The sequence below is a fragment of the Haematobia irritans genome, chromosome 5 (genome assembly GCF_050003625.1).
Source record: "Haematobia irritans isolate KBUSLIRL chromosome 5, ASM5000362v1, whole genome shotgun sequence".
Classification (NCBI taxonomy): domain Eukaryota; kingdom Metazoa; phylum Arthropoda; class Insecta; order Diptera; family Muscidae; genus Haematobia; species Haematobia irritans.
The window spans coordinates 53,590,076-53,613,930 of record NC_134401.1 but is presented as its reverse complement, the minus strand read 5'-3'; the positions used below and the strand labels follow the sequence as shown (position 1 = coordinate 53,613,930).

Sequence of the window (23,855 nt, the reverse complement as noted above, 5' to 3'; positions counted from 1 at the left end):
TGAAATTTTGACAAAATTTCCTATAGAAATACAATTTTGACAAAATTTCCTATACAAATGAATTTTGACAAAATTTTGGCAAAATTTTCTATAAACAAGAAATTTAGCAATATTTCTTATAAACAAAAAATTTTGACAAAATGTCCTATAACATGGTTATTTCAACAAAGTTTCCTAATACAAAGAAAATTTTGACAAAAATTCCTATAGAAATTAAATTTGAACAAACTTTCCTGTAGAAATAAAATTTAGACAAAATTTCTTATAGACAAGAAATTTAGATAAAACAAGTAAGGAAAGTCTAAAGTCGGGCGGGGCCGACTATATTATACCCTGCACCACTTTGTAGATCTAAATTTTCGATACCATATCACATCCGTCGAATGTGTGTGAAAATGTTGGTATTTTGACCATTTTTGTCGAAATCAGAAAAACATATATATGGGAGCTATATCTAAATCTGAACCGATTTCAATCAAATTTAGCACATGACTATATTACTAATTGTACTCCTAGTGCAAAATTTCAACCAAATTGGGCCAAAACTCTGGCTTCTGGGGCCATATAAGTCCATATCGGGCGAAAAATATATATGGAAGCTATATCTAAATCTGAACCGATTTCAATCAAATTTGGCGCACATGACTATACTACCAATTGTACTCCTTGTGCAAAATTTCATTTGCTAATCGGGATAAAACTCTGGCTTCTGGGTCCATATAAGTGCATATCGGGCGAAAGATATATATGGGAACTATATCTAAATCTGAATCGATTTCAACCAAATTTGGCACGCATAGCTACAATGCTAAATCTACTCCCTGTGCAAAATTACAACCAAATTGGGCCAAAACTCTGGCTTTTAGCACCATATTAGTCCATATCGGGCGAAAGATTTATATGGGAGCTATATCTAAATCTGAACCGATTTCAATCAAATTTTGCACACTTGACTATACGACTAAGTGTTATGTTTGTACAAAATTTCAAGCAAATCGGTATAAAACTCTGGCTGCTGGGTCCATATTAGTGCATATCGGGCGAAAGATATATATGGGAGCTATATCTAAATCTGAACCGATTTCTTCCAAAATTAGGAACATGTGCCAAATTTGAAGGCGATTGGACATAAATTGCGACCTAGACTTTGATCACAAAAATGTGTTCACAGACAGACGGACGGACGGACAGACGGACATGGTTATATCGACTCAAGGAGCCACCCTGAGCATTATTGCCAAAGACACCATGTGTCTATCTCGTCTCCTTCTGGGTGTTACAAACATATGCACTAACTTATAATACCCTGTTCCACAGTGTGGCGCAGGGTATAATTAAATTTTGCCAAAATTTTCTATAGGAAATTTTGTCAATTTTTTTTTAATTTTGACAATATTTCCTATAAAAATGAAATTTCGACAAAATTTCCTATAGAAATAAAATTGTGATAATATTTTCTAAAGACAAAAATTTAATTTCTATAGAAAATTTTGTCAAAAATTTGAAAATATTTTCCCATAGAAATGAAATGTTGCCAAAGCTTTCATACGTTTTGGCAGTTTAGACAGTCACCACCTTCCTTTTAATTCACCTAGAAATGTATATGAGTAATTTCTTTTGAATACTTTCTGATAATGTGGTTAAATTTTAAATATTTGATGAGATAACAATTAGAAATTTGATGACGCAAAAACACCAATTCATGAAAATTGTTTGGTCCCGTTCCCGAAACATTTGTCACCAATACAAATTGATGACATCATTTAGAGAAGGTGTCTATCTTTATATGCTACGTATCTTCTGTTATCAGAGTGCAAACTATCTGTTTATATTGCTTTGCGATAAAACATGAAGCTTCTGTGGGTTATTTATGTATGTTCCAAAATTTTCTGGAATTTAATGACGTGGGCTCTAACATGACACATGATTGGCTAATTTAAAAAGCATTCCTCCAATCGAAATATTTTCGAAAACAAAACTTTATTGTTTTATACGTCTACCATAAGCATGTAATCCCATGATTTGTTTGGAAAGTATATTTTTAACAAATTATTTGAGAATATTTTGAAAATATATATGGCTCTTGAGATAATTTGTTAAGGGGAAATGTAACAAATAATTTATATATATTTTTTTTTATTTTGAAAGTATGCCTAATTTTAATCACAGAATTTTGGTAAGGGTTTTGTTGAAAAATAATTCATATTTAGCCTTGGATTTATTGCTCGATTATAGTATGAGTCCCCTTCAAACGTTGCGTATTTATCATAGGGATCTTTGTAAAAAAAAACCAGCTGGCAACATGCTTGTATACAATATCTGTCAATCATATGAGAGCAGAGTGATGTGTCATACTCCCAGTATCTCTCTCCCTCTCTCGCTCTTAAACATAATAACTGCACATTAATGTACGTTTGCATATGAATTGAAATGCAGTTACCATAACAAAACATTTCATTTAAATCACCCCTTTTTATGTTAATGTAGTCACCATCAAATTCCTATTTGTCCAGGGAAGATAAAATGTGTACATCGCCATGGGGAATTGCCGATTAATTTATACATTTTAGACAAAAACAAAAAGTGTGCCTAAATGAGATATAAAAATAACACATTGCCTCATAATCCCAAAAGGCTTGTTCTGTATTTTGTAATATTTTAGTTGTTTTGGTATTGTTGTTGTTGTTTCTTACATCAAATTTGTTGGAGTAATTAATCATTGGTGGTAGATAGACCTTTATATGATGAAAAATAGTATATAAAAAGTTTTTATTTTAAAACGATGACTACTACCAAAAAAATTTTGACTCTTTTATATGCCCCTACTGACCAGACAAATTAAGGAAATGCTATCATATTTCATTTTAATTAGACCGAGCAATGCAACGTTCTATACGCCAACTCAGTATATACAATGTAGCATGCTTTTAGGCGTTTTATAAAAAACCGAATGTCTTTAGTTACTCTCGGCCCACAGAAATACTAACAAAGTTCAAATGAATTCAACAAAAATAAAAAAAATTGGCATTGGAAAACACTTTATACAAGTAGTTCCTTTGTTTATTTATTGTTTCATTACATTCGAGTGCAATGGATTTAGATATGCGTATGGCTTGGGTGCCCTTGGCCAAAATTTGTTTATATCATAGATTTTCATGAATTTACAATTGATTACACGCAGATACAAATTAATATGTATACATGCATGTGTAGAAAAGCTTATGCCAGAATTGGATTAGGGCAAGGGTAGATATAAACAATAGTATGCCTTGAAAATTAATATTATTTTGGTATTAAATTACCCATGTACACATGTATAGGTCAAAGGGGAATGATCGTTAATTTGAGGTAGAAAATGGATCTCATAAGAGATTCACATCAAGTTTTTAAAGAAACTCTAAAAGAGCCAAGTAATGTTGAAGAAATGGCATTTTTTCGCCGCAGACATTGCTCTTTCTATTGTTGTATTTACTGCAGCTGCTGGTAAACTCTAGGTCCTAATTAATTTTTGTGACTAATTTTAAGGCATATTGGCCTTAATTGGCTTTGTTTAAATTTAAATAGCAAAAACATATTCTGATACGTAGTGCAGTAGATAACGGATATACGAGGGTTGTCTTTTATATTTCGGGATTGGAGAACAAAAACGAATGTTAACCCTTTCACTACACGCAGAGAAGGAATATGATCACCTCAACCATGTTTCAAGAGCAAAATGTTATTTTTGGATGGTAACCATGTAACATGTTTATGGCAAAAATGTTCTTTTCTCGCCAAAAATAATATGCTTGCCGAAATCAGACACATAATCTCCGAGAAAATAACATGGTTGCGACAAACATGTTACATGGTCACCATTCAAAAATAACATTTTGCTCTTGAAACATGGTTGAGGTGATCATATTCCTTCTCTGGGTGTACCGATGTCCACCTAGAAGGACATTCGAAAACGACACCAATTTTTATAATCTTCTTTAAAAATAAACAAAAAATACGAAATTTCGAGTCCATTTTTCAACTGTATGTCTCTAGTAAATGGACATTAATACAAAAACTACAGTTGATATTTTTTGGGCTCTTTTTTGTATTTTTTCTCACACTTCGAAATATATTATAGACCAAATAGCGCTTATTTTCGTCAGGCCATTTAGTTACAATTCAAAAATCAAGTTTTCAGAACAAACCCATATAGCTCTTGAAGTAATTGAGGTAGGTTCTCAAAATGACAATTTTTGTTCTACATGATGTTAGTACAAGTAAACCCAGAAGAAAAATTAAAATTTTTAACATTAGGTTTATTTCGGTAGTGAAAGGGTTAATAATCGAAAATTGCTTTATTTTTTTTTTTCAAAATATTACCCACTAAGATCTATATACGTTGAACAAATTGTCCAAGCACATTTGCCACTCCGATTGAGATATCTTAAAAACATGCATTCTGAACGCATCCACCAATAAACACTGGTCCTGGCGGAGCTTCATCGCCAAAAATTGAATTAAGTTCATCTGTTGTTTCTCATCTCCAGTACCTCTCTAAAAAAGTTTGACTTTTGGAAGAAACATATGACAAAGTAGATCGAATTTTTATTAAAATACCGAATACCGCTTAACCGAGAGTCAAAATCAGTTTTCAGCACGCGTCACCAGCGAAATTCCTCGCTTCATTTCTACCCCACAATGACCACCAAAATCTCCGGACCTCAATCCGTTAGACTTTTGCGTCTGGGGCATTTTGGGGAGTAAGGTTGGCACTAAAACACACCAAAGTGTCATTCATCTCAAGGAGACACTTCACCGGGAATGGGTCAAAATACCACAGAGCCAATTTCGTGCAGAGTGTGATGTCGGCCGTTTGCCAATTCAAACAACATTTTTAGATTTTAAACATTAAAAAACTGTATAGCACTTTACTTTTTTGCATCACATATCATCCACCCTGTTTTTGTTTTTATTAAAGCTGACTAAAAATCATATGGATAACAGCGTTATCTACACGCAAAGAAATTTTCAGTAAACAGCAAAAAGTCTGTTGAAAAATGGAAACCAGTGAATGTTTGCTGAAATAACAAACATCGTCTGCTAGTTTTTAGACTCGATTACACTAAAACAAGTTTTAGTTTGGCTTAAACAAACAAAAAAGTTAAACTTGGGGCCCGTGTTGGCAGTATTTTCCGTGCTCTTGTCCCAATATTGGGACGATTTCGTCCCCAAAAATCCCTAATTTAAATTAAAATTCCTCAAAAAAATCCCCAATACATTTTTCAAACCCTTTGGTGCAAATGGAATAAACTATCCAATTTTATAGAATTTAACCACCAAATGCCAAAATCCCTAACTCAAAAAATTCGTCCGGATTTCATCGGCAAAAAACTATCCCCAATTCGGGGGAAATCCCCAATGATGGCAACACTGCTTGGGGCAATCGTAACACAATAGGGAAAATATATATATTGTCTAAAAATTCAGAATATTAAGGCATAGCAACAAACGAAACCGTTTGTTGATCGTTTTTATATATTTTATATTAAGGTGGGTATTAAGTTCGAGTTTTTTCACTAAAGTGAACACTAAATCAGTAAAAAAAAGGAATAAAATAATACATATTTGTTGCAGATTTTATTATAACTTGAGGGGGAATAACCCAAAGCAAGTTTTCACAAAGTTTGTATTCCTTAAAAAGTATTATTAAAGAAAAGTAATCGTGAAAAATTGCGATTTTAGCGGCTAAACTCGAACTTAATACTCACCTTTACACTGAAAAACTTATTTCATGTTAAAATACGAATACGTATTTTGCTTAGTATGGAAGACCCATTTCTATGATATTTTTTTTTTCCTTTCCATAAGTCGTGAAACTTTTCAAGAAAGTCGTTTTATCTTTATATTTAAGTGATTCGACTTAAAACTGGGTGTCTTTAACTGTGAGAAAATTTTGTTTGACTAAGGTCATCTTGGCTTCAATAGATAGTTCTGAAATTTCTTCAAAATTATGAAATCGTGTTTAAATTTGTTGACAGATCTTCAGTATAAAGGAAAAAAAGCGTTCAAATATATGACATGTCTTTCGACACTTTATTTTAAAGGCGATTTTTACATGAAACATAGCATTATTTCTACTTGAAGTCGAGTCTGAATTTGGAAGTTTAAGTTTTCGTCAATACGATTTTAAAGCACTTCCATAGGACATGAAGAAAACAAGGTGAAAAATTGAATAAATTAAAATTTGTTTCATAGAATCAAGTAAACAATAGTCCAATTTATTGTGTCCTAAAGGTATCCTTAATAGAGGTGGCACGTAACACGAAATTTTCGTGACTCACGCTGATGGTAACAACGTGAGTGTGCGTGAGCGTGATTAACCAAACAAATGTTGTGCGTGAGCGTGAGTCACGAAAATAGTATCTTCGTGAGTGTGCGTGAGTAACGAATTTCGAAAAAACACGCTCACGAAAATAATCCCGTTTACGAACATAAAATGCTTACGAATTCAATTCATATATAATTTTAGTGACATCTTAAGTGTTAAAAGTTTTATAACGCTCTCGATTTTAATCATACTCATATTTTCAGTCAGGTTCTATAGGTAAATTACTCATAAAATTATTCGTGAGTCACGACATTTTTCGTGAGTTACGATATTTTTCGTGAGTCACGACATTTAAAAGAGTTACGTGCGTGAGTACAAATTTTCTTTTCGTGAGCGTGCGTGAGCGTGAGTCCTACCAAAAAATATCGTGCGTGAGTGTGCGTGAATAAGATTTCTCCGACGTGAGTGTGCGTGAGTAAAATATTCCTCACGTGCACACCTCTAATCCTTAACTCTCTGCTTCTCTGGCTCGGAATCAATACCAAAATCATTAGTGTAAAGACAACGTTGTTGGAACCTGGCATGCTTTTTCAGTGTATAGTGCACGCATATTCCAAAAATAATTCTTGGCTCTTAAATATTCTTCGGTTGCCATTTTAAAACTTAGGTATTAATTACTGTTATATTATATTTTGGCCGTATAGTAGAAACCATTATTTGCTTTTAACTTTCAGTTATCACACAAAAAATCAAAGCATACTTTTAGGGTCTTTATATTTTTTGCAATGCCAGTAAACTCTCAATCTGGATTCCTTAATATTAGAATTGAACCTGTTATATCCATCACCATTAAACGTATCAAGCTATTAATGTGGTGTCTGATAAGAAACAATGTGTCATATCTAGCCATTGAAACGCCTATTAATTCGTACAATTTAGCGAGAATAGAATAACCAAAGACACACTTGAGTTAATGCGATAATTTTTGGCATATGATGGGTAACCTTTCTGATGACTTTGTAATTAAAACAACGACAAAAAAACATATGTGCTATAAAATATGGAATTCATTCTATACTCTTGATTGTAAATTAGAAATATGCCAATCGCCTATCAAACGTTTAATTCATTACCTTTGTTATTTGAGGCTATTATTTATAGGAGAGGCATCCTAATGTGTCTAGTAGGTAGTAAGTAAGGGCAAGAGACATACACACAAACATGTATACATATCATATATATGTACATATACGATAGGTATACCTGATGTCTATTCTGCGAACTTTTCATTAAATTTGAGGTAGGGTCATTCGTCTAACATTAAAAGGTGACGGATGTCGGCTTAATAAACACTAACCTTGATATTTTAATGATACAATTTAATAGCTTAATGTATGTAGGCTATTTTACATTTATGTCTATTATATTTTCCGACGCTTTTATACATTCCACAACAAATTTTACATTGTTACAACTTATTGTAATTGTTGTTTATGTTAAAAAATATTCTTTATGGCATTCTTTATAAGACAAACAGATTGAAAATAATACAAAATAAAACATCTTTGTGTTTTACACTACACTCGAGATGGTTTCTTTTTATTTGCAATCCAATTTAATATCTGAATTTGAAATGATTTGGGTTATATCTTGCAGGCTTAGATGATAGGATATTACTTTGAGCCAACTTTGGATAACATTAATAAAAAAAGGAGTTATATGAAACAATTTTTCTCTTGTCACCCCATTTTGTACTATTTACTAAATGCTTGTACACACAGACATTTTTTTTCAGATTCAATCACAAAATTAATTGGTCCAATTAATTTTTTAATTGAAATGTCTTCAATCACGAAAAAGATAGTATCAATCACATTTTTAATTGAGCATTAAAAAAATACTTGATTAAAAAATTAATTGATTTCATTTGCAAATTTCAATTAATTATTTAATTGATTCAATTAAATTTTTAATTGATGATGATTGTAAAATTCAATGAATTGTTTAATTAAAAACGAAACTATTTGTAATCGCTATGCTATATATCAAGCACTTTCTATAACAATTTTTTATTCTTTTTAGTTTGATTCAAAAATTTATAGTCTCTAAAAAAAATTAATTAAGAATTTAGAAAATATATCCATATTTTTTTAACTCTCTTATTCGTTCGAGTTTGATTAAAAGGTTAATTATATCAATTAATTATACCCTTCACCACTACTGTGGTACAGGGTATAATAAGTTTGTGCATTTGTATGAAACGCCAAGAAGGAAAAGTCTGAGACCCATCGTTTAGTATACCGATCGTCTTAGAATTAAATTCTGAGTCGATTTAGCGATGTCCGTCTGTCTGTCTGTTGATGTATTTTTGTGTGCAAAGTACAGCTCGCAGTTTTAGTCCGATTGTCCTAAAATTTGGTATAGGGCCCTGTTTCGGCTCAAAGACGATCCCTATTGATTTTGGAAAAAATCGGTTCAGATTTAGATATAGCTGCCATATATATTTTTCACCGATCTGGTCATAATTGGCGTGTATATAAACCGATCTTCCTCAAATTCCGTACATCCGAATATTTTATGAGTCTCGAAAAACTTGCAAAATATCATCCAAATCGGTTCAGATTTAGATATTGCTCCCATATATAGCTTTCGCCCGATTTACACTCCTTCGTCCACAGAGGCCAATTTTTTGCTCCGATTTAGTTGAAATTTTGCACAGGGAGTAGAATTAGCATTATAGCAATGCGTGTCAAATTTGGTGAAAATCGGTTCAGATTTAGATATAGCTCCCATATATAGCTTTCGCCCGATTTACACTCATATGACCACAGAGGCTAATCTTTTACTCCGATTTAATTGAAATTTTGCACAGGGTGTAGAATGAGCATTGTAGCTATGCGTGCCAAATTTTGTTGAAATCGGTTCAGATTTAGATATAGCTCCCATATATAGCTTTCGCCCGATTTACACTCATATGACCACAGAGGCTAATTTTTTGCTCCGATTTAGTTGAAATTTTGCACAGGGAGTAGAATTAGCATTGTTGCTATGCGTGCCAAATTTGGTTGAAATCGGTTCAGATTTAGATATAGCTCCCATATATATATTTCGCCCGATATGGACTTATATGGCCCCAGAAGCCAGAATATTACCCTAATTTGCTTAAAATTTTGCACAAGAAGAACAATTAGTACTATAGTCAAGTGTGCCAAATTTTATTGAAATCCCTTCAGATTTAGATATAGCTCCCATATATATCGTTCGCCCGATTTACACTCATATGACCACAGTGGCCAATCTTTTACTCCGATTTAATTGAAATTTTGCACAGGGAGTATAATTAGCATTATAGCAATGCGTGTCAAATTTGGTGAAAATCGGTTCAGATTTAGATATAGCTGCCATATATATTTTTCACCGATCTGGTCATAATTGGCGTGTATATAAACCGATCTTCCTCAAATTCCGTACATCCGAATATTTTATGAGTCTCGAAAAACTTGCAAAATATCATCCAAATCGGTTCAGATTTAGATATTGCTCCCATATATAGCTTTCGCCCGATTTACACTCCTTCGTCCACAGTATAGTATCAATTAATTTTATTGAAATCCCTTCAGATTTAGATATAGCTCCCATATATATCGTTCGCCCGATTTACACTCATATGACCACAGTGGCCAATCTTTTACTCCGATTTAATTGAAATTTTGCACAGGGAGTATAATTAGCATTATAGCAATGCGTGTCAAATTTGGTGAAAATCGGTTCAGATTTAGATATAGCTCCCATATATATATTTCGCCCGATATGGACTTATATGGCCCCAGAAGCCAGAATATTACCCTAATTTGCTTAAAATTTTGCACAAGAAGAACAATTAGTACTATAGTCAAGTGTGCCAAATTTTATTGAAATCGCTTCAGATTTAGATATAGCTCCCATATATATCGTTCGCCCGATTTACACTCATATGACCACAGTGGCCAATCTTTTACTCCGATTTAATTGAAATTTTGCACAGGGAGTATAATTAGCATTATAGCAATGCGTGTCAAATTTGGTGAAAATCGGTTCAGATTTAGATATAGCTCCCATACATATATTTCGCCCGATATGGACTTATATGGCCCCAGAAGCCAGAATATTACCCTAATTTGCTTAAAATTTTGCACAAGAAGAACAATTAGTACTATAGTCAAGTGTGCCAAATTTTATTGAAATCGCTTCAGATTTAGATATAGCTCCCATATATATCGTTCGCCCGATTTACACTCATATGACCACAGAGGCTAATTTTTTGCTCCGATTTAATTGAAATTTTGCACAGGGAGTATAATTAGCATTGTAGCTATGCGTGCCAAATTTTGTTGAAATCGGTTCAGATTTAGATATAGCTCCCATATATAGCTTTCGCCCGATTTACTCTCATATGACCACAGAGGCTAATTTTTTGCTCCGATTTAGTTGAAATTTTGCACAGGGAGTAGAATTAGCATTGTTGCTATGCGTGCCAAATTAGGTTGAAATCGGTTCAGATTTAGATATAGCTTCCATATATATGTTTTTCTGATTTCGACAAAAATGGTCAAAATACCAACATTTTCCTTGTAAAATCGCCATTGCTTAGTCGAAAAGTTGTAAAAATGACTCTAATTTTCTTAAACTTCTAATACATATATATCGAGCGATAAATCATAAATAAACTTTTGCGAAGTTTCCTTAAAATTGCTTCAGATTTAAATGTTTCCCATATTTTTTTTACTAAAATTGTGTTCCACCCTAGTCCATTAGCCGACTTAAATTTTCAGTCTATAGATTTTGTAAAAGTCTATCAAATTCTGTCCAAATCGAGTGATATTTAAATGTATGTATTTGGGACAAACCTTTATATATAGCACCCAACACATTTTTCAGATGTGATATGGTATCGAAAATTTAGATCTACAAAGTGGTGCAGGGTATAATATAGTCGGCCCCGCCCGACTTTAGACTTTCCTTACTTGTTTTTTAATTGAAAATTTGAAAATTTCAATCATTGACTTTTCTAGTTTGATTAAAAAATTAATAGTATCAATTAATTTTCTAATTAAAACAGTTTTCAACTTCAAACAACTTTTTAATTGGGAATATTTTGGTGATATTTTTTTTCTGTGTAGACAAAAAAGGTTATTTGTATCCAGAAATTTTGACATTCATTGCTATAGATACTTAGCAAAAGACGCGACGCGGCTTCCTTAAAATAAATGTATTTTAAAGATTCAAATCAACTTTAAATTTAGGTTCCATAAAATTTAAAATACAATCTGAAAAAAATATTGACATAATATGAAGGATTATGCAACTTAAAGTTTAGACCATACAATTTACACAAAATTAAAGGCAAATTTATTTAAAATAATGGAATTTTAATTAAGGAAAGATCATAATTTTTGCTTTTACATTTTTTGCAATAAGTTTAGGGCACGAAATTTGTGTCCCTTCGTTTGGTTTTGAAGTAAGGCAAATTTTCATTAAAGCAAAGAAAAATTTTTTGATTTTAATAAATAATCTTTAATTTAACTGAGATGTGGAATTTTTGGATTAAATATAAAAAAGCGAAGAAGATTTTGCAAGATTTTGAATCTTTGGTTTAAAGCTTTCTTAAAATTATGAAAACAATTTTTTACTTTGAAATATCTGTTATATATAGACATTTAATTGTATATGAATGGCTTTATTAAAATATCGTATAAAGGGAATGAACATTTTGTAAATGATATCTATATCCTAATTTTAATTTTATGGAGCCTAGATTTATAGCAAGACAACTTCCTAAAAAATGTCTTTATTTTAAAGAAGTCACATCTTTGGCTATGAGTCAATACCAAAATCATTAAGTCAAAAACTTTGGATCGAATTTTCCATTTTCTTTTTCGGAGTCAATAACAAAGCCTTTCACGAACATATATAAACATATGTTCAAAATTTCAAATAGTAACAGGCACGTCAAGATAAAAAATGTTCTAACAAATCTTAACTAAGGATGAAACATCCTCAAAACAAATCTCAGTCTACAGTCAAAAACAAAGTTTACTTGGATCCAAAGATTTTCGCCTTTCCTTAAGGAGTTTGGTATTGATTCCGAGCCAAAGATGCGGCTTCTTTAAAATAAAGAAATTTTTTAGCGACCTATCTGGCTTTAAATCTAGGGCCAATAAAATTAAAATTAGGATACAGATCTCATTTATCAAATTTTCATTCTTTTTTCGCGGTTTATTAATAAAGGTACACGCGTAAAAACAAATGCCAGTTTTAAAATCCAAATTATAACGGATACTTCAAAGTAAACAATGTTTTCTTAATTCAAAAAAAAAAACTTTAAACCAAAGACGCTAATTCCTCAAAATAAGTCTTAGCCTATATTTGAAGAGCTTTTATCTTAAATCTAAAGTTTCAATATTTCAGTTGATTTAAGGACAATTTCTTTAAATCAAAAATGTGTTTCTTTACTTTAAGGAAAATTAGCCTTAGTTCAAAGACATGCGAATTTAATGGAGGGACGAAAATTTACAAAATTCTTGTCCTAAATTTAATGAAAAAAATTTTTTGAAGCAAAGATTATAAACTTTATTATAATTAAAATTTCATTATTTTAAAGAAATTTGTCCTTAATATTTTGTAAATTTCGCATCCTAAAATTTAGGTTGCGTAATCTTTAATATCACGTAAATATTTTTTTCAGTGTATATTTGATACAAAAATTTAATAACTCGGCAAGTGTAAAGATTATGTCAAACTCACAAATACATTGAATTCAATTTACTTGCATACAAGGTGGATGATACGAAATGCAACAAAGTAAAGCGCTATATTTATACCCTTCACCACTACTGTAGTACAGGGTATAATAAGTTTGTGCATTTGTATGTAACGCCCAGAAGGAACAGTCATAGACCCATCTTTTAGTATACCGTTCGTTTTAGAATTAAATTCTGAGTCGATTTAGCGATGTCCGTCTGTCTGTTGATGTATTTTTGTGTGCAAAGTACAGCTCGCTGCTTAAGTCGGATCGTTCTAAAATTTGGCACATTGTCGTTTTTTCGGCTTAAAGACGTTGAAATCGGTTCAGATTTAGATATAGCTTCCATATATATCTTTCGCCCCATGTGCATTTCTTTGGTTCGGAATCAATACCACAATCATTAGTGTAATGACAAAATCTTTGGAAACGGGCATACTTTTTTTTAGTGTGATTGCAGTGCATATCAGCCACCCTGTATAACTTATTTTCACAACAAAGAAAAACTGTCACAGATACACGACTTAATCGGTGGGACAATAGCAAACAAAATTTGATTTTATTAAACTTTTTGCAATTAACTGCCTATTCATGAAACACAAAATCGACTCGAGACGTATCGTTCGTCTAGATTGAAACTGAAATAACTTTAGATATATTGGCTAGAAAATAAAATGAAATCGAACACTGAAATAATTTGGATTCCACAGACCCTGGTTTTCGAGATCTCAGTATGTGATTTTTGACGAATCGTTCGTCTCGAGGCGAACGAAAATTCCATGATACAAAATATTTAGGTTGAATAATATTTTAGATTAGGTCAATATTTATATATAGTTTCTCGGTGAAAATTGGGTAACATAATCTCACTTACTATTAACGACTATTTTCGTTAGTATTGTATTTTGTTCTACTACTCTATGTTTTTTTCCTAGAAATAAGAACACAAATACTTACTATTGAAATTTTTCGGCATACATTTAATGGTTATATTCTCTCCTTCGTGGGTTGCATAGACTACCTGAACATCGTTTTCAAAGTACGGCATTGGCCCCGATTCGACCTCATTAGTAGGGGCCGCCTCGGGGGGTTCACCTTCATCACTGTAGTCAAATTCCGTTGAGGCAACATCCTGTTTGCCCTTTTGATTATTTTTCTCCAAAGAGTCAATGCCTGCAAATGCACAAAAACAAACAAATAAAAGTGCTTTAGTAGGAGGGGTAAAACCAAAAGCCAGATAGAGAAAGAGAGTGTGTGTGTGAGATGTAAAAGAACCGGCGGGAGATAAGATAAAAGACCTACATATTGATATCCGACCAAGTATGCATACAGAGAAAAAACTTATGACGTACTAGAGGAAGAATTTGCAATACAGCTAAGCTCTGATATAAGGAAAAAGAGACATACGAGATGTTTCATAAACAATAAAGAAACATGCCATGTCAATGCCTTGCGAGTGTTTGAGTATGTATGGATAAATCGTTGGCGAGTATCATGATGAGAATGATAATAATGTGGCTGTTGTTGTTGTTGCTCATAAAGCCAGAGATGATGCTTCTAAGATGCTGTTGATATCAAATTCATGCAATTTTTTGTTTTCATTTTTTCCTTTGAATTTTTGTTTTGAAAATAACAAAAATTCATCATCCTATGGGTGGGCACGGATTTGCGGATCTCATAGATGTTAGATAAACACATACATAAGTCGGGTTGTGTGTATGTATATATCAACCATCCATAAATTTATTAGTGTGCGTGAGTATTGTATTCTTAGCAGGCAAAAATCGCTCATGTGTATTGCACACGCATTTAGAGGATTGCTTGCTATTTGGCCGCCTGACTGGCTGACGGTTGGTGATGACGGTGATTGTGACGAAGACCACGACCATATTTTTGTGTATTCATTTGCGCGATGATGTCAGAAAACAGAATGTAGTTTTCCAATATTTAAATGTTCATGCATTCCACCAACCAACCAACTTACCAGGCAGCAATTCAATCGGCAAGCAGCCAAATATACAATGTTGTTGTTTGTACCCATAACACACACAAGAACAACAACATAAAAATCCATGGCCGAATCAGACCATGAGTATTACTATACATCAACTTTACAAGGGCCCTTGAATGTTTGAGAACACATACTAGAAGTATCATAAGGTTCCATTATCAAACAAAAACAAAAGAAAATTCATATAAAAATAAAAATAGACAAATGGGATATAGGTAAGTAAATGCAAATGTTGAGTTAGGTAAGGTAAGGCGGTGCAGAGCATTTCTAAAAAAATCCACCATGAAAGAATTTAGGTTTGTTATAGAAAATCTTAACTAAAATATTTTACCAATTACAACATGGTACAAAGAAGTTAATACTTTTTGTCAACATGAAAAAAAAATATTAGAAGTACATAAGTAGAAAACGTCTTTAAAAAAGTATTGAAAAACAACTCCTATTCTAAAACGCTTTTTAGCCTTGTACACGGACGAAAAAGACTGTTTTCATATGTTTGGGTGTAAAAATTATACGTTTGGAATCCAAATTTTTTAACACAATATTTTTAAGTGCAAGCATACAATGTTCATAAACTAGCATAATATGTTTGGGACATATATGTTAATATATTAGAACATATTATGTTTGGGACATAAAATGTTTGTAAATATAATATGCTTGGATTCAAACATATATTAATTTAGAAATAGCCTATAAACATATATGTGTTTAGAAAAAGAGACCTAGAGAGTATGCTGCAAGTAAAATAATGGAAGTAACCAATTGGCGCCTTAAAAATATATCCACACAAAGAAAATTTCATTAAAATTGTTTTCTACCAGTGTATGCCTAAGGCGAAACATAATATGTTTGAACAATACAAACAATATTTTGTTTGGACCAATCCGGAAAATATATATGCTTGAAGCAAAAAGTGTTTGGGGTATATGTTACAGAAGCGATTTTTTGAGGATGTAGTCATGACAAAGAGTCAAAAAATTTAAAGACGATTTCATTAATTTTGATTAATTTTTCAATGACTTCATTGAAAAGTTTATCGAGTTTTGGACATGGGAAAACGCTTTTTTTCAGAGAAATTCATTTGCTATGCAAAATTCGCATTCTTATTTTAAGAACATAAAATTTTTGGGTCACGACATTATTTTATCAATGTATAATTCTTAATTTTTAAATCTTAAATCTTATAATCAGAGGTAATCATCATTTCCTCATACGAAGGGGAATCTATCTTTATTATGAGCCTCAACGGAAAGTTTCCCGAACTGTCAGCGACACAATGTTTTCCTATGTTACCCTCAGATACAGTTAAATTTTTGCCAAATGTGAAACATTGTCGTTATTATAATTATTTGTTGTTTATTTTGATGACATGAACTAAAACAGAGAAAAAAGTTTTATAAAACTGAAGAACACAATTTTACTAAATACAAAATTCACATAAAACAGTTGACATTTTTCTAAAGTGAACAATTTTTAGGTACACCCAGAAAAAAGTGCCTTCGAAACTAAAGGAAAAATTTTTCATAAATATAGTTTATCCATTTTATTTCCATTAAGGTAAATTTTTGTGAAAAATAATGAAATTTACTCATTTCAGTAAAAAAAATCCTAAACTGTAAGCAGTTAGGAATAGTTCATTAACTAGAATAAGGCATGGAATTTTACTCATACTATTTTCTTCGCTGGGTATAAGAATTTACTACTGAAAAAGAAAATTTTATTCACCGATAACAAAGCATTCGTAAAAATAAACAAAAACCGAACTAAAACCAAGTTTCCTCAAAATTAGTAAAATTTCTTATAAAATGATAATTGCGACTTCCTTTATAATAGAAAGTTTTTCATACATACGAACAACACTTGGCATAGAAAAATATTTTAGTTCATTCGTACTAAGAAGTATGCAATCCTTTCAAAACTTAAGGAAACACACTTGTTAGAATATAGGAAATTTTCCTAAATTTCTATTGTCTACCTGTAATCGATACCTGTCATCGTAATCGATGTGTTTGCGCGTGGGTGTAATCGATATATTTGCGCGTCGGTTGTTTTTTTAGTTGGAATCGCGTTGTTTTGGTATACGGAGAGATTGTTAAAAAATAATATGGTAAAATAATATGATAAATAACAAATAAAATATTTGTTATTTTAAATTAGTGAGAAAAATTTTCGTTTTTTTAAATAAATCTATCAATGTTCGTGATAGTGTATAAAGAAAGAAAACACCAGCAGAATAACAGCCCTTTCATTTGTCTTCATTTTGGAATCTTCAATTATCAGGTAATATTCAGTAACGCTAACCTTTTGCAACAAAAATGTTTTATGATTTTTTATATTTGTAGGTATTGAAATTGTAAAAGGAGGACAAAATCGTTAGGCAGCAACTTATTAAAAGTGAAAAGTACAAGAAGAAGAAATAGTGCGTTTTACAGTTGATAATATCACACGGAAATTGGAAATAGTGGAATAATAAACTAATATTTCAAAGAGATTCGATGCTGTTGATTCTTAATAAATATATTCAATATATTAATAAAACATGTCTTTTATTGAAGATAAAATTGCTTATAGAAATAAATAAAATTGTATTTAAAAACGAAGGTAAGCAGTTCTAATTATGAAGTAAAACTTTTACCACAAATGTGTAAGATTTGTCGAAATGAATGAAAAAATTTCAATAAAATCATTCCATATATGAATTCAAATTAGTTAAATTTTTTCATTCTGTAGTATAGTGGTATATAAATATAGGAAAATGTTAACTAATATATGGAATGCATTATTCCTAATTTCTACGAAAATCACATCGTTCAAACAAATAAAAATGTCTTTGGCGCTATACGAAGTTCAACTTTCTTCACAATGAGTTCATTTTAACTTAAAGAAGCGGTCACTTTTTTCTGGGTGTAAATTGTTAATAATTTTTTAAAATGTCAAAATTTTACTCAAATTATGCTGGTCTTTGTGTAGCTCCAAAGACACACTCAAGAAAAAGTGAACCCTATACGGCACTAAAGCCAATTTAATTCTATTTTATTTCACGGAATTATTATATTGTAAAAAATTTTCCTTAGCTTTAATAATTTTTTTTGCGTACGTTAGTTAAATGAACTAAAAAAAGGGGTAAAATTATACACAAGCACGCGAACATCATCCAGTATACAATTAAAAAAAAGTGAACCCTACACTGAAAAAAAATATTTACGTAATATTAAAGATTACGCAACCTAAATTTTAGGATGCGAAATTTACAAAATATTAAGGACAAATTTCTTTAAAATAATGAAATTTTAATTAAAATAAAGTTTATTATCTTTGGTTCAAAAATTTTTTAAATTAAATTTAGGAGACAAATTTTATAAATTTGCGTCCCTCCGTTAAAGTCACATGTTTTTGAACTAAGGATAATTTTCCTTAAAGTAAAGAAACACATTTTTAATTTAAAGAAATTGTCATTAAATTAACAGAAGTATTGAAACTTTAGATTTAAGGTAAAAACGCTTCAAATATAGGCTAAGACTTATTTTGAGGATTTAGCGTCTTTGGTTTAAAGTTTTGTTGTAATTAAGAAAACATTTTTTACTTTGAAGTATCCGTTATAATTTGGATTTTTAACTGGCATTTGTTTGTACGTGAATAGCTTTATTACTATACCGTGAAAAGAGAATGAAAATTTCATAAGCCAGATAGGTCGCTAAAAAATTTCTTTATTTTAAAGAAGCCGCATCTTTGGCTCAGAATCAATACCAAAGTCCTTAGGGGAAGGTCAAATATTTGGATCCAAGTAAACTTTGTGTACATGACACTAAAACCAATTTAATTTCATTTCATTTTAGTTCATGAAAGTTTTCTTGATTTTAATAATTTTTTGCGTACGTTAGTTAAATGAGCTAAAAAACGGGGAAAAAATTATACACAAATGAAGCATAAAGATTTACTAAATTCGTGTCTCCAACAAAATAGTTCAGAATCTCTTAAAATTTGTAAATTTTACCAATAATAAGCCCCTCTTGAAATTTTGAAATCAAATTTTTTCTTTCAAAATACGAAATTTTCATTAACAAGTGAAAAAAAAAAATAATTAAGTGTAGTAAATTTTCTTGAAAAATATTTACGTATTTTTGTGAAATCGCCGTGATATCTGCATTTGTAATACAGTTTAGTTAAAATTTTCTAAAATAAACCAAACTTTTCCCTTCATGATGGTAAAAAATTAGCAGAATTCTACGCGAACGTCATACAGTATAAAGTCTCAAAATTTTACTGATTTTGTGGCGAAACATAATTTTTCAGGCTAAATTAATTTAAACAGAATGCATTACTCACAATATTTATACAATCATTTTATAATTAGTCAATATGTTAGTATAGATATTAGTATTAATCGAAACGGTTTGTATTCGTATATAAAGTCTATTGTTATTAAAAACACATCACTAATCTAATGGAATTCTTCTATTTAATTTATCGAGCTAATTTTCCATGCATTTTTCATTAAAGTAACAAAAGGAAGTTTAAGATGACTTTAAATTTACATAACATTGGTAGGTATGAATTCTGTAGATCTATTTCTGCAGTTCTCTTATTTGGATTAGTATTTTGGAAAATGGCATCAAAATAGGGTTTTTATAAAAAGAAAAGATCGCCCATTTTATACGCATTGACATATAATGATATACAAAATAGCATAAAACAGCGATAAATTAATAGGTATTGCCCAGAAAAAGTATTTTGCAATTTTATCAAAGAGTTAAAGAAGGGTACATCCAACAATAAATTTTTACAATTTACCAAAGATTTATTAAATGTTTGGTAAGCTATTAATCGTTTATGAATGCTATTTTTCACGAAATAGTCTATCAATCGTTTATAAACGTCGATTAACTTTTTATGAATACGGCTGTTATTTCTTAACATTGTCTTCTAAATTGTATGTTAGTCCACATCGAGTCTATATTATATAAATTAGGCAGAATAAATACCTATATAAGCGTCCTTAATTCGTAATCGTTTTATACAGAGGATATACACCAATTTTCGCATGGTAATTAGAGGACCAAATTTCCACCAGGTCGAGGAAAATTTTGTCCTCAATGAGGCCTCTGAAGTTAAATCTTTGAGGTCGGTTCATATGGGGGCTATATATAATTATAGACCAATATGGAACTTGGTTTGGTCCATATTGATCTATAATTATATATGGTTGCTAGGTTGCTAGAGGTCATAACATATACTAATATCAAGTACAAATTTTCAACCGGATCGGATGAAATTTTCTCATCCAAGAGACTGCTTTATTGGTTTATATGGGGGCTATATATAACGATATAAGTTAATATGGAGGCTATACCTAAAATTTGTTCGATATGACCCATTTGCAGTACCATTTGATCTACATCAATAAAAACTACTTGTACTTGTACAACTACTTGTACTACTTACGAACTAAAATGTTCGTAATCTTAACGAAATTTGTCACTAAAATTGAGCCAATGTAACAACGTCATAAATACAATTAATTTCTTCGTTATTCCAATGAACTTTTGATTAAATAATGAAATGCTTCATTTTATTAATGAATATTTTCATTGTCTTAAAGAAATTGTTTCTTTATGTCAATGAAGTATTTTCGTTAGCTCGATTTTAATGAAATTTTCTTTGTGTTATGACATTTTGTGAAATAGTAGGGCCCGGGGCCCTTTTAAAAAGTAACCTTTGGCGATGACTTCAAGCCATTGCTTGTTCAACATCATCACCACCAATTGACAATAAACACAAGCACTTCTAACAGAAGCAACCAACAACACCAATAATAATAATGATGATAATAATAATATTAATACACCAAACACATTTAGTCACGTCCAAAATATGATATTTTTAATAGGGTTTACAAAAAAAAAAAAATATATAATAAGCAAAAATTTTATTTCTATTACTTTAATTCATTACACGCTTTTTATAGGAGTGTCAACAGCTAGTTCATCATTATCATCATCATGGCACTATGTATGGTTGGACAATCAGAAATTTCTTCCAAATAAGAGTGAGTGTTTACAAATGTTCCTTAGTTAGTTGAATGTGGTTGGTTGATTGGTTGGAAACCTATGTTACTTGGGATGGATGGGATATTGGTTGAAGCGTTCCCTAGAATATGAATGAATTTGTGGTTTGCGCCCGTTTACGTGTGTACAATTCTGTTGTAGCAACATTACCATTATCAAGCAAAACTTCATTATTAAAATAATTTCACAATCATCATCATCATTCTTATTAATGATAGTTATTAATATAACAATTTTGCTTTTTCTTTAGAAGCAATTGTTTTGATTGGCAATTTCAAACTCAAAATTGAATGGTATGTATCAGGAAGACATGTTTCTTGAACCTTAGGCAAATAGGGAATGGAATGTCCAAATGCAGATTATTGATTTTCATAAATAGTTGTATATTATGCCTTAGTTGGTATGACCATTATACATTTGGCTAATGCTTCTGATTTAGGTATACCAAAATATGATTACTAGATTTTTCATTAGTTAATTATATGGATGGAATCCAAACAGACACACACACATGAACACAGGCATACACAACCCCGCCATCCATTGAGCCCACCAGCATTATTTTGTGGTGGCCATAAACATTTCACATTTCCATAGCGCCATCCATCCAGCTACTAAATTCAACCAGTGTATATCACCAACCCAGAAGCAAAATATAAGTATTTGGTATGATGGTGGTGGATATGTATGATTGTTGTTAAGGAAAACACCCCTTTTTTGAAAATAGTTTTTCTTTCATAGGTCTTGGTAGACTGTTAAGTAATTTAAATTTTAATCAATTATTATTTATGATTTTTTATATAATTTTGATTTTTATTTTGTAACGCATACATAAAAACAATTTTTTTCCAAACGCTATTAATAAAACCTTAATGTTTTTTTTCAGGATAAACTATTCTCTTTTTTTGTTGTTGGTATTATCATTACCTGTTATTTCGATTAAACCAATGATAAAAATCAATGACCAAATGCTTTTGTTCACTTTCTGGAAATGCATTTTCAATATGTCGTCGAAAAACTTTTGTCTTCACTTTTCTTTTTTATTTTTTTTTTACTTTTGCTTAGTTTGCTAGCTTTCGATGGTTTGTGTATATTTTCTTTGTTGTTGTTGTTGGTTTTTGCACAATAGTTGGTTGTTGGGGTGGCGTTGTTGTTGTTGTAGTGTTGCGTTGCTTTGTATGGAATATGGACAAATGTTTATTTTTAAATAAATATTTAGAATTTTAGATTCCGTTCGTAATGTTTTGTTGTCTATTGGTTGTGGCGTTTCTTAGGCGATTGATTATTCCTTTTGTATAGAGAGAGATACTCTTACACTAGCTCTATCCAATAGTGTAGTGTGTGTACTATCTTTCCAGTGTGATGGAGTAAATGAACCACGCTGGACTTGACATAAATATAAACTGATGTGTGTAATAGATTTTGCTGGGCCATAGAGCCCAAAACCATTCGGCATTTAGTACAACAGCAAGAGCAAAAACAAAAAAAAAAAAAACAACACAATACTGGCGGTGCGGATTTTGTAATTGTATTTGTTATTGCTGTTGTTGTTATTGATGGTGGTTCTCTCACAGGGTTCTTATTTTCCGGTTTGCATACAAAAAAATTCATTCACGAAGTATGGGTGTGTTTGTATGAAAATACAAATGTGCAGAACTCATACTCTCTCATGCTCTCACCATTATTCTTGCTCTTCCTCTCTCTCTATCTCACTGTCTTTATTTTGAAAGCAATTTTGCTTTTTAATCGTTGAGAAGTGATGATGAGCAAGAGAGATGAGAGGAAATGGTATTGCATGCATTTGACAAGCGATAATGATCAATCAACCCAACCACCCAACACTCATGATGATAGCAAAGGGAAAAACTGCTGTTGTCTGTAGAGTTGCCATAGTTTAAATTATTGGGGTTAATTATATGATAAGACGCAGGTTGGCATAATAGAAAATTCAAATGGAAATGGTAAAAACTGATGTTTATAAATGTGAATTTGATCGAATAAGACAGGCATGAAATTTTCATGTTGCAACTGAACTATTTTGTGGGAAGTTCGAATTAAGTAAATCCTTCATTCGTTTAAAATGTTTCCCCCATCTTTTCCGTTTATTTAAATAACGTATACATATAAATTATTAACTGTGTTACTAAGTTTATACAGGAATATTTGTCAAATTCGAAATGAGCTTACATGCCGCCAAAAGCACCCTGAAACAAAAGCCAATGAAAATTTCTACATACACTCAAAAAAAGTGAACCCTATGTGGTTCATTTTTATACCCCACACTTTGTCATTCCGCTTGTAACGCATCGAAATAGTGGCCTAAACAAAAAAATATATATGTTAACATCAACAACATTGTTGGTTTCGTGTTGCAACTTGAACCAAATAGCAGAGCGCATCGAACTTGTTACCTAAATTCGATTGAAACATGAGCCTCATAATAAAGTGCAACGAACTTACTCAAATTCGATCGCTAAAAAATAAAGAGTTGATTAACTTGGTTTGGAATATTGCTGACACGCAAATAAAAACTAAACAAGACACTGCCATTGTTTTTGTTTTAAATAAATGGAAAATTTAAATTAATAGTCCATAGTAGTTAAACATGGAAAAAGTAAAGATTAAATAGTTTTATAATTAACCCACAACACAATTTCTATAAATGACGCCACACGTTGGGCGTCCATC

The 23,855-nt window shown here is 31.2% G+C and overlaps 1 protein-coding gene across 1 annotated transcript in view; it reads right to left on the bottom strand.

Moving 5' to 3' along the window:
• The window catches only part of LOC142241804 (uncharacterized), a 28,514-nt gene extending 5,983 nt beyond the window's left edge, over nucleotides 1-22,531 (bottom strand). The window contains exons 1-2 of the mRNA XM_075313629.1: nucleotides 22,095-22,531; nucleotides 14,046-14,261 (exon numbers count right to left, since the gene is read on the bottom strand). Coding sequence (XP_075169744.1) covers nucleotides 14,046-14,261; nucleotides 22,095-22,164 — 286 coding nt within the window. The 5' untranslated portion in view covers nucleotides 22,165-22,531. The remainder of the gene's footprint in view (nucleotides 1-14,045; nucleotides 14,262-22,094) is intronic.
• Between the last annotated feature and the right edge of the window lie 1,324 nt (nucleotides 22,532-23,855).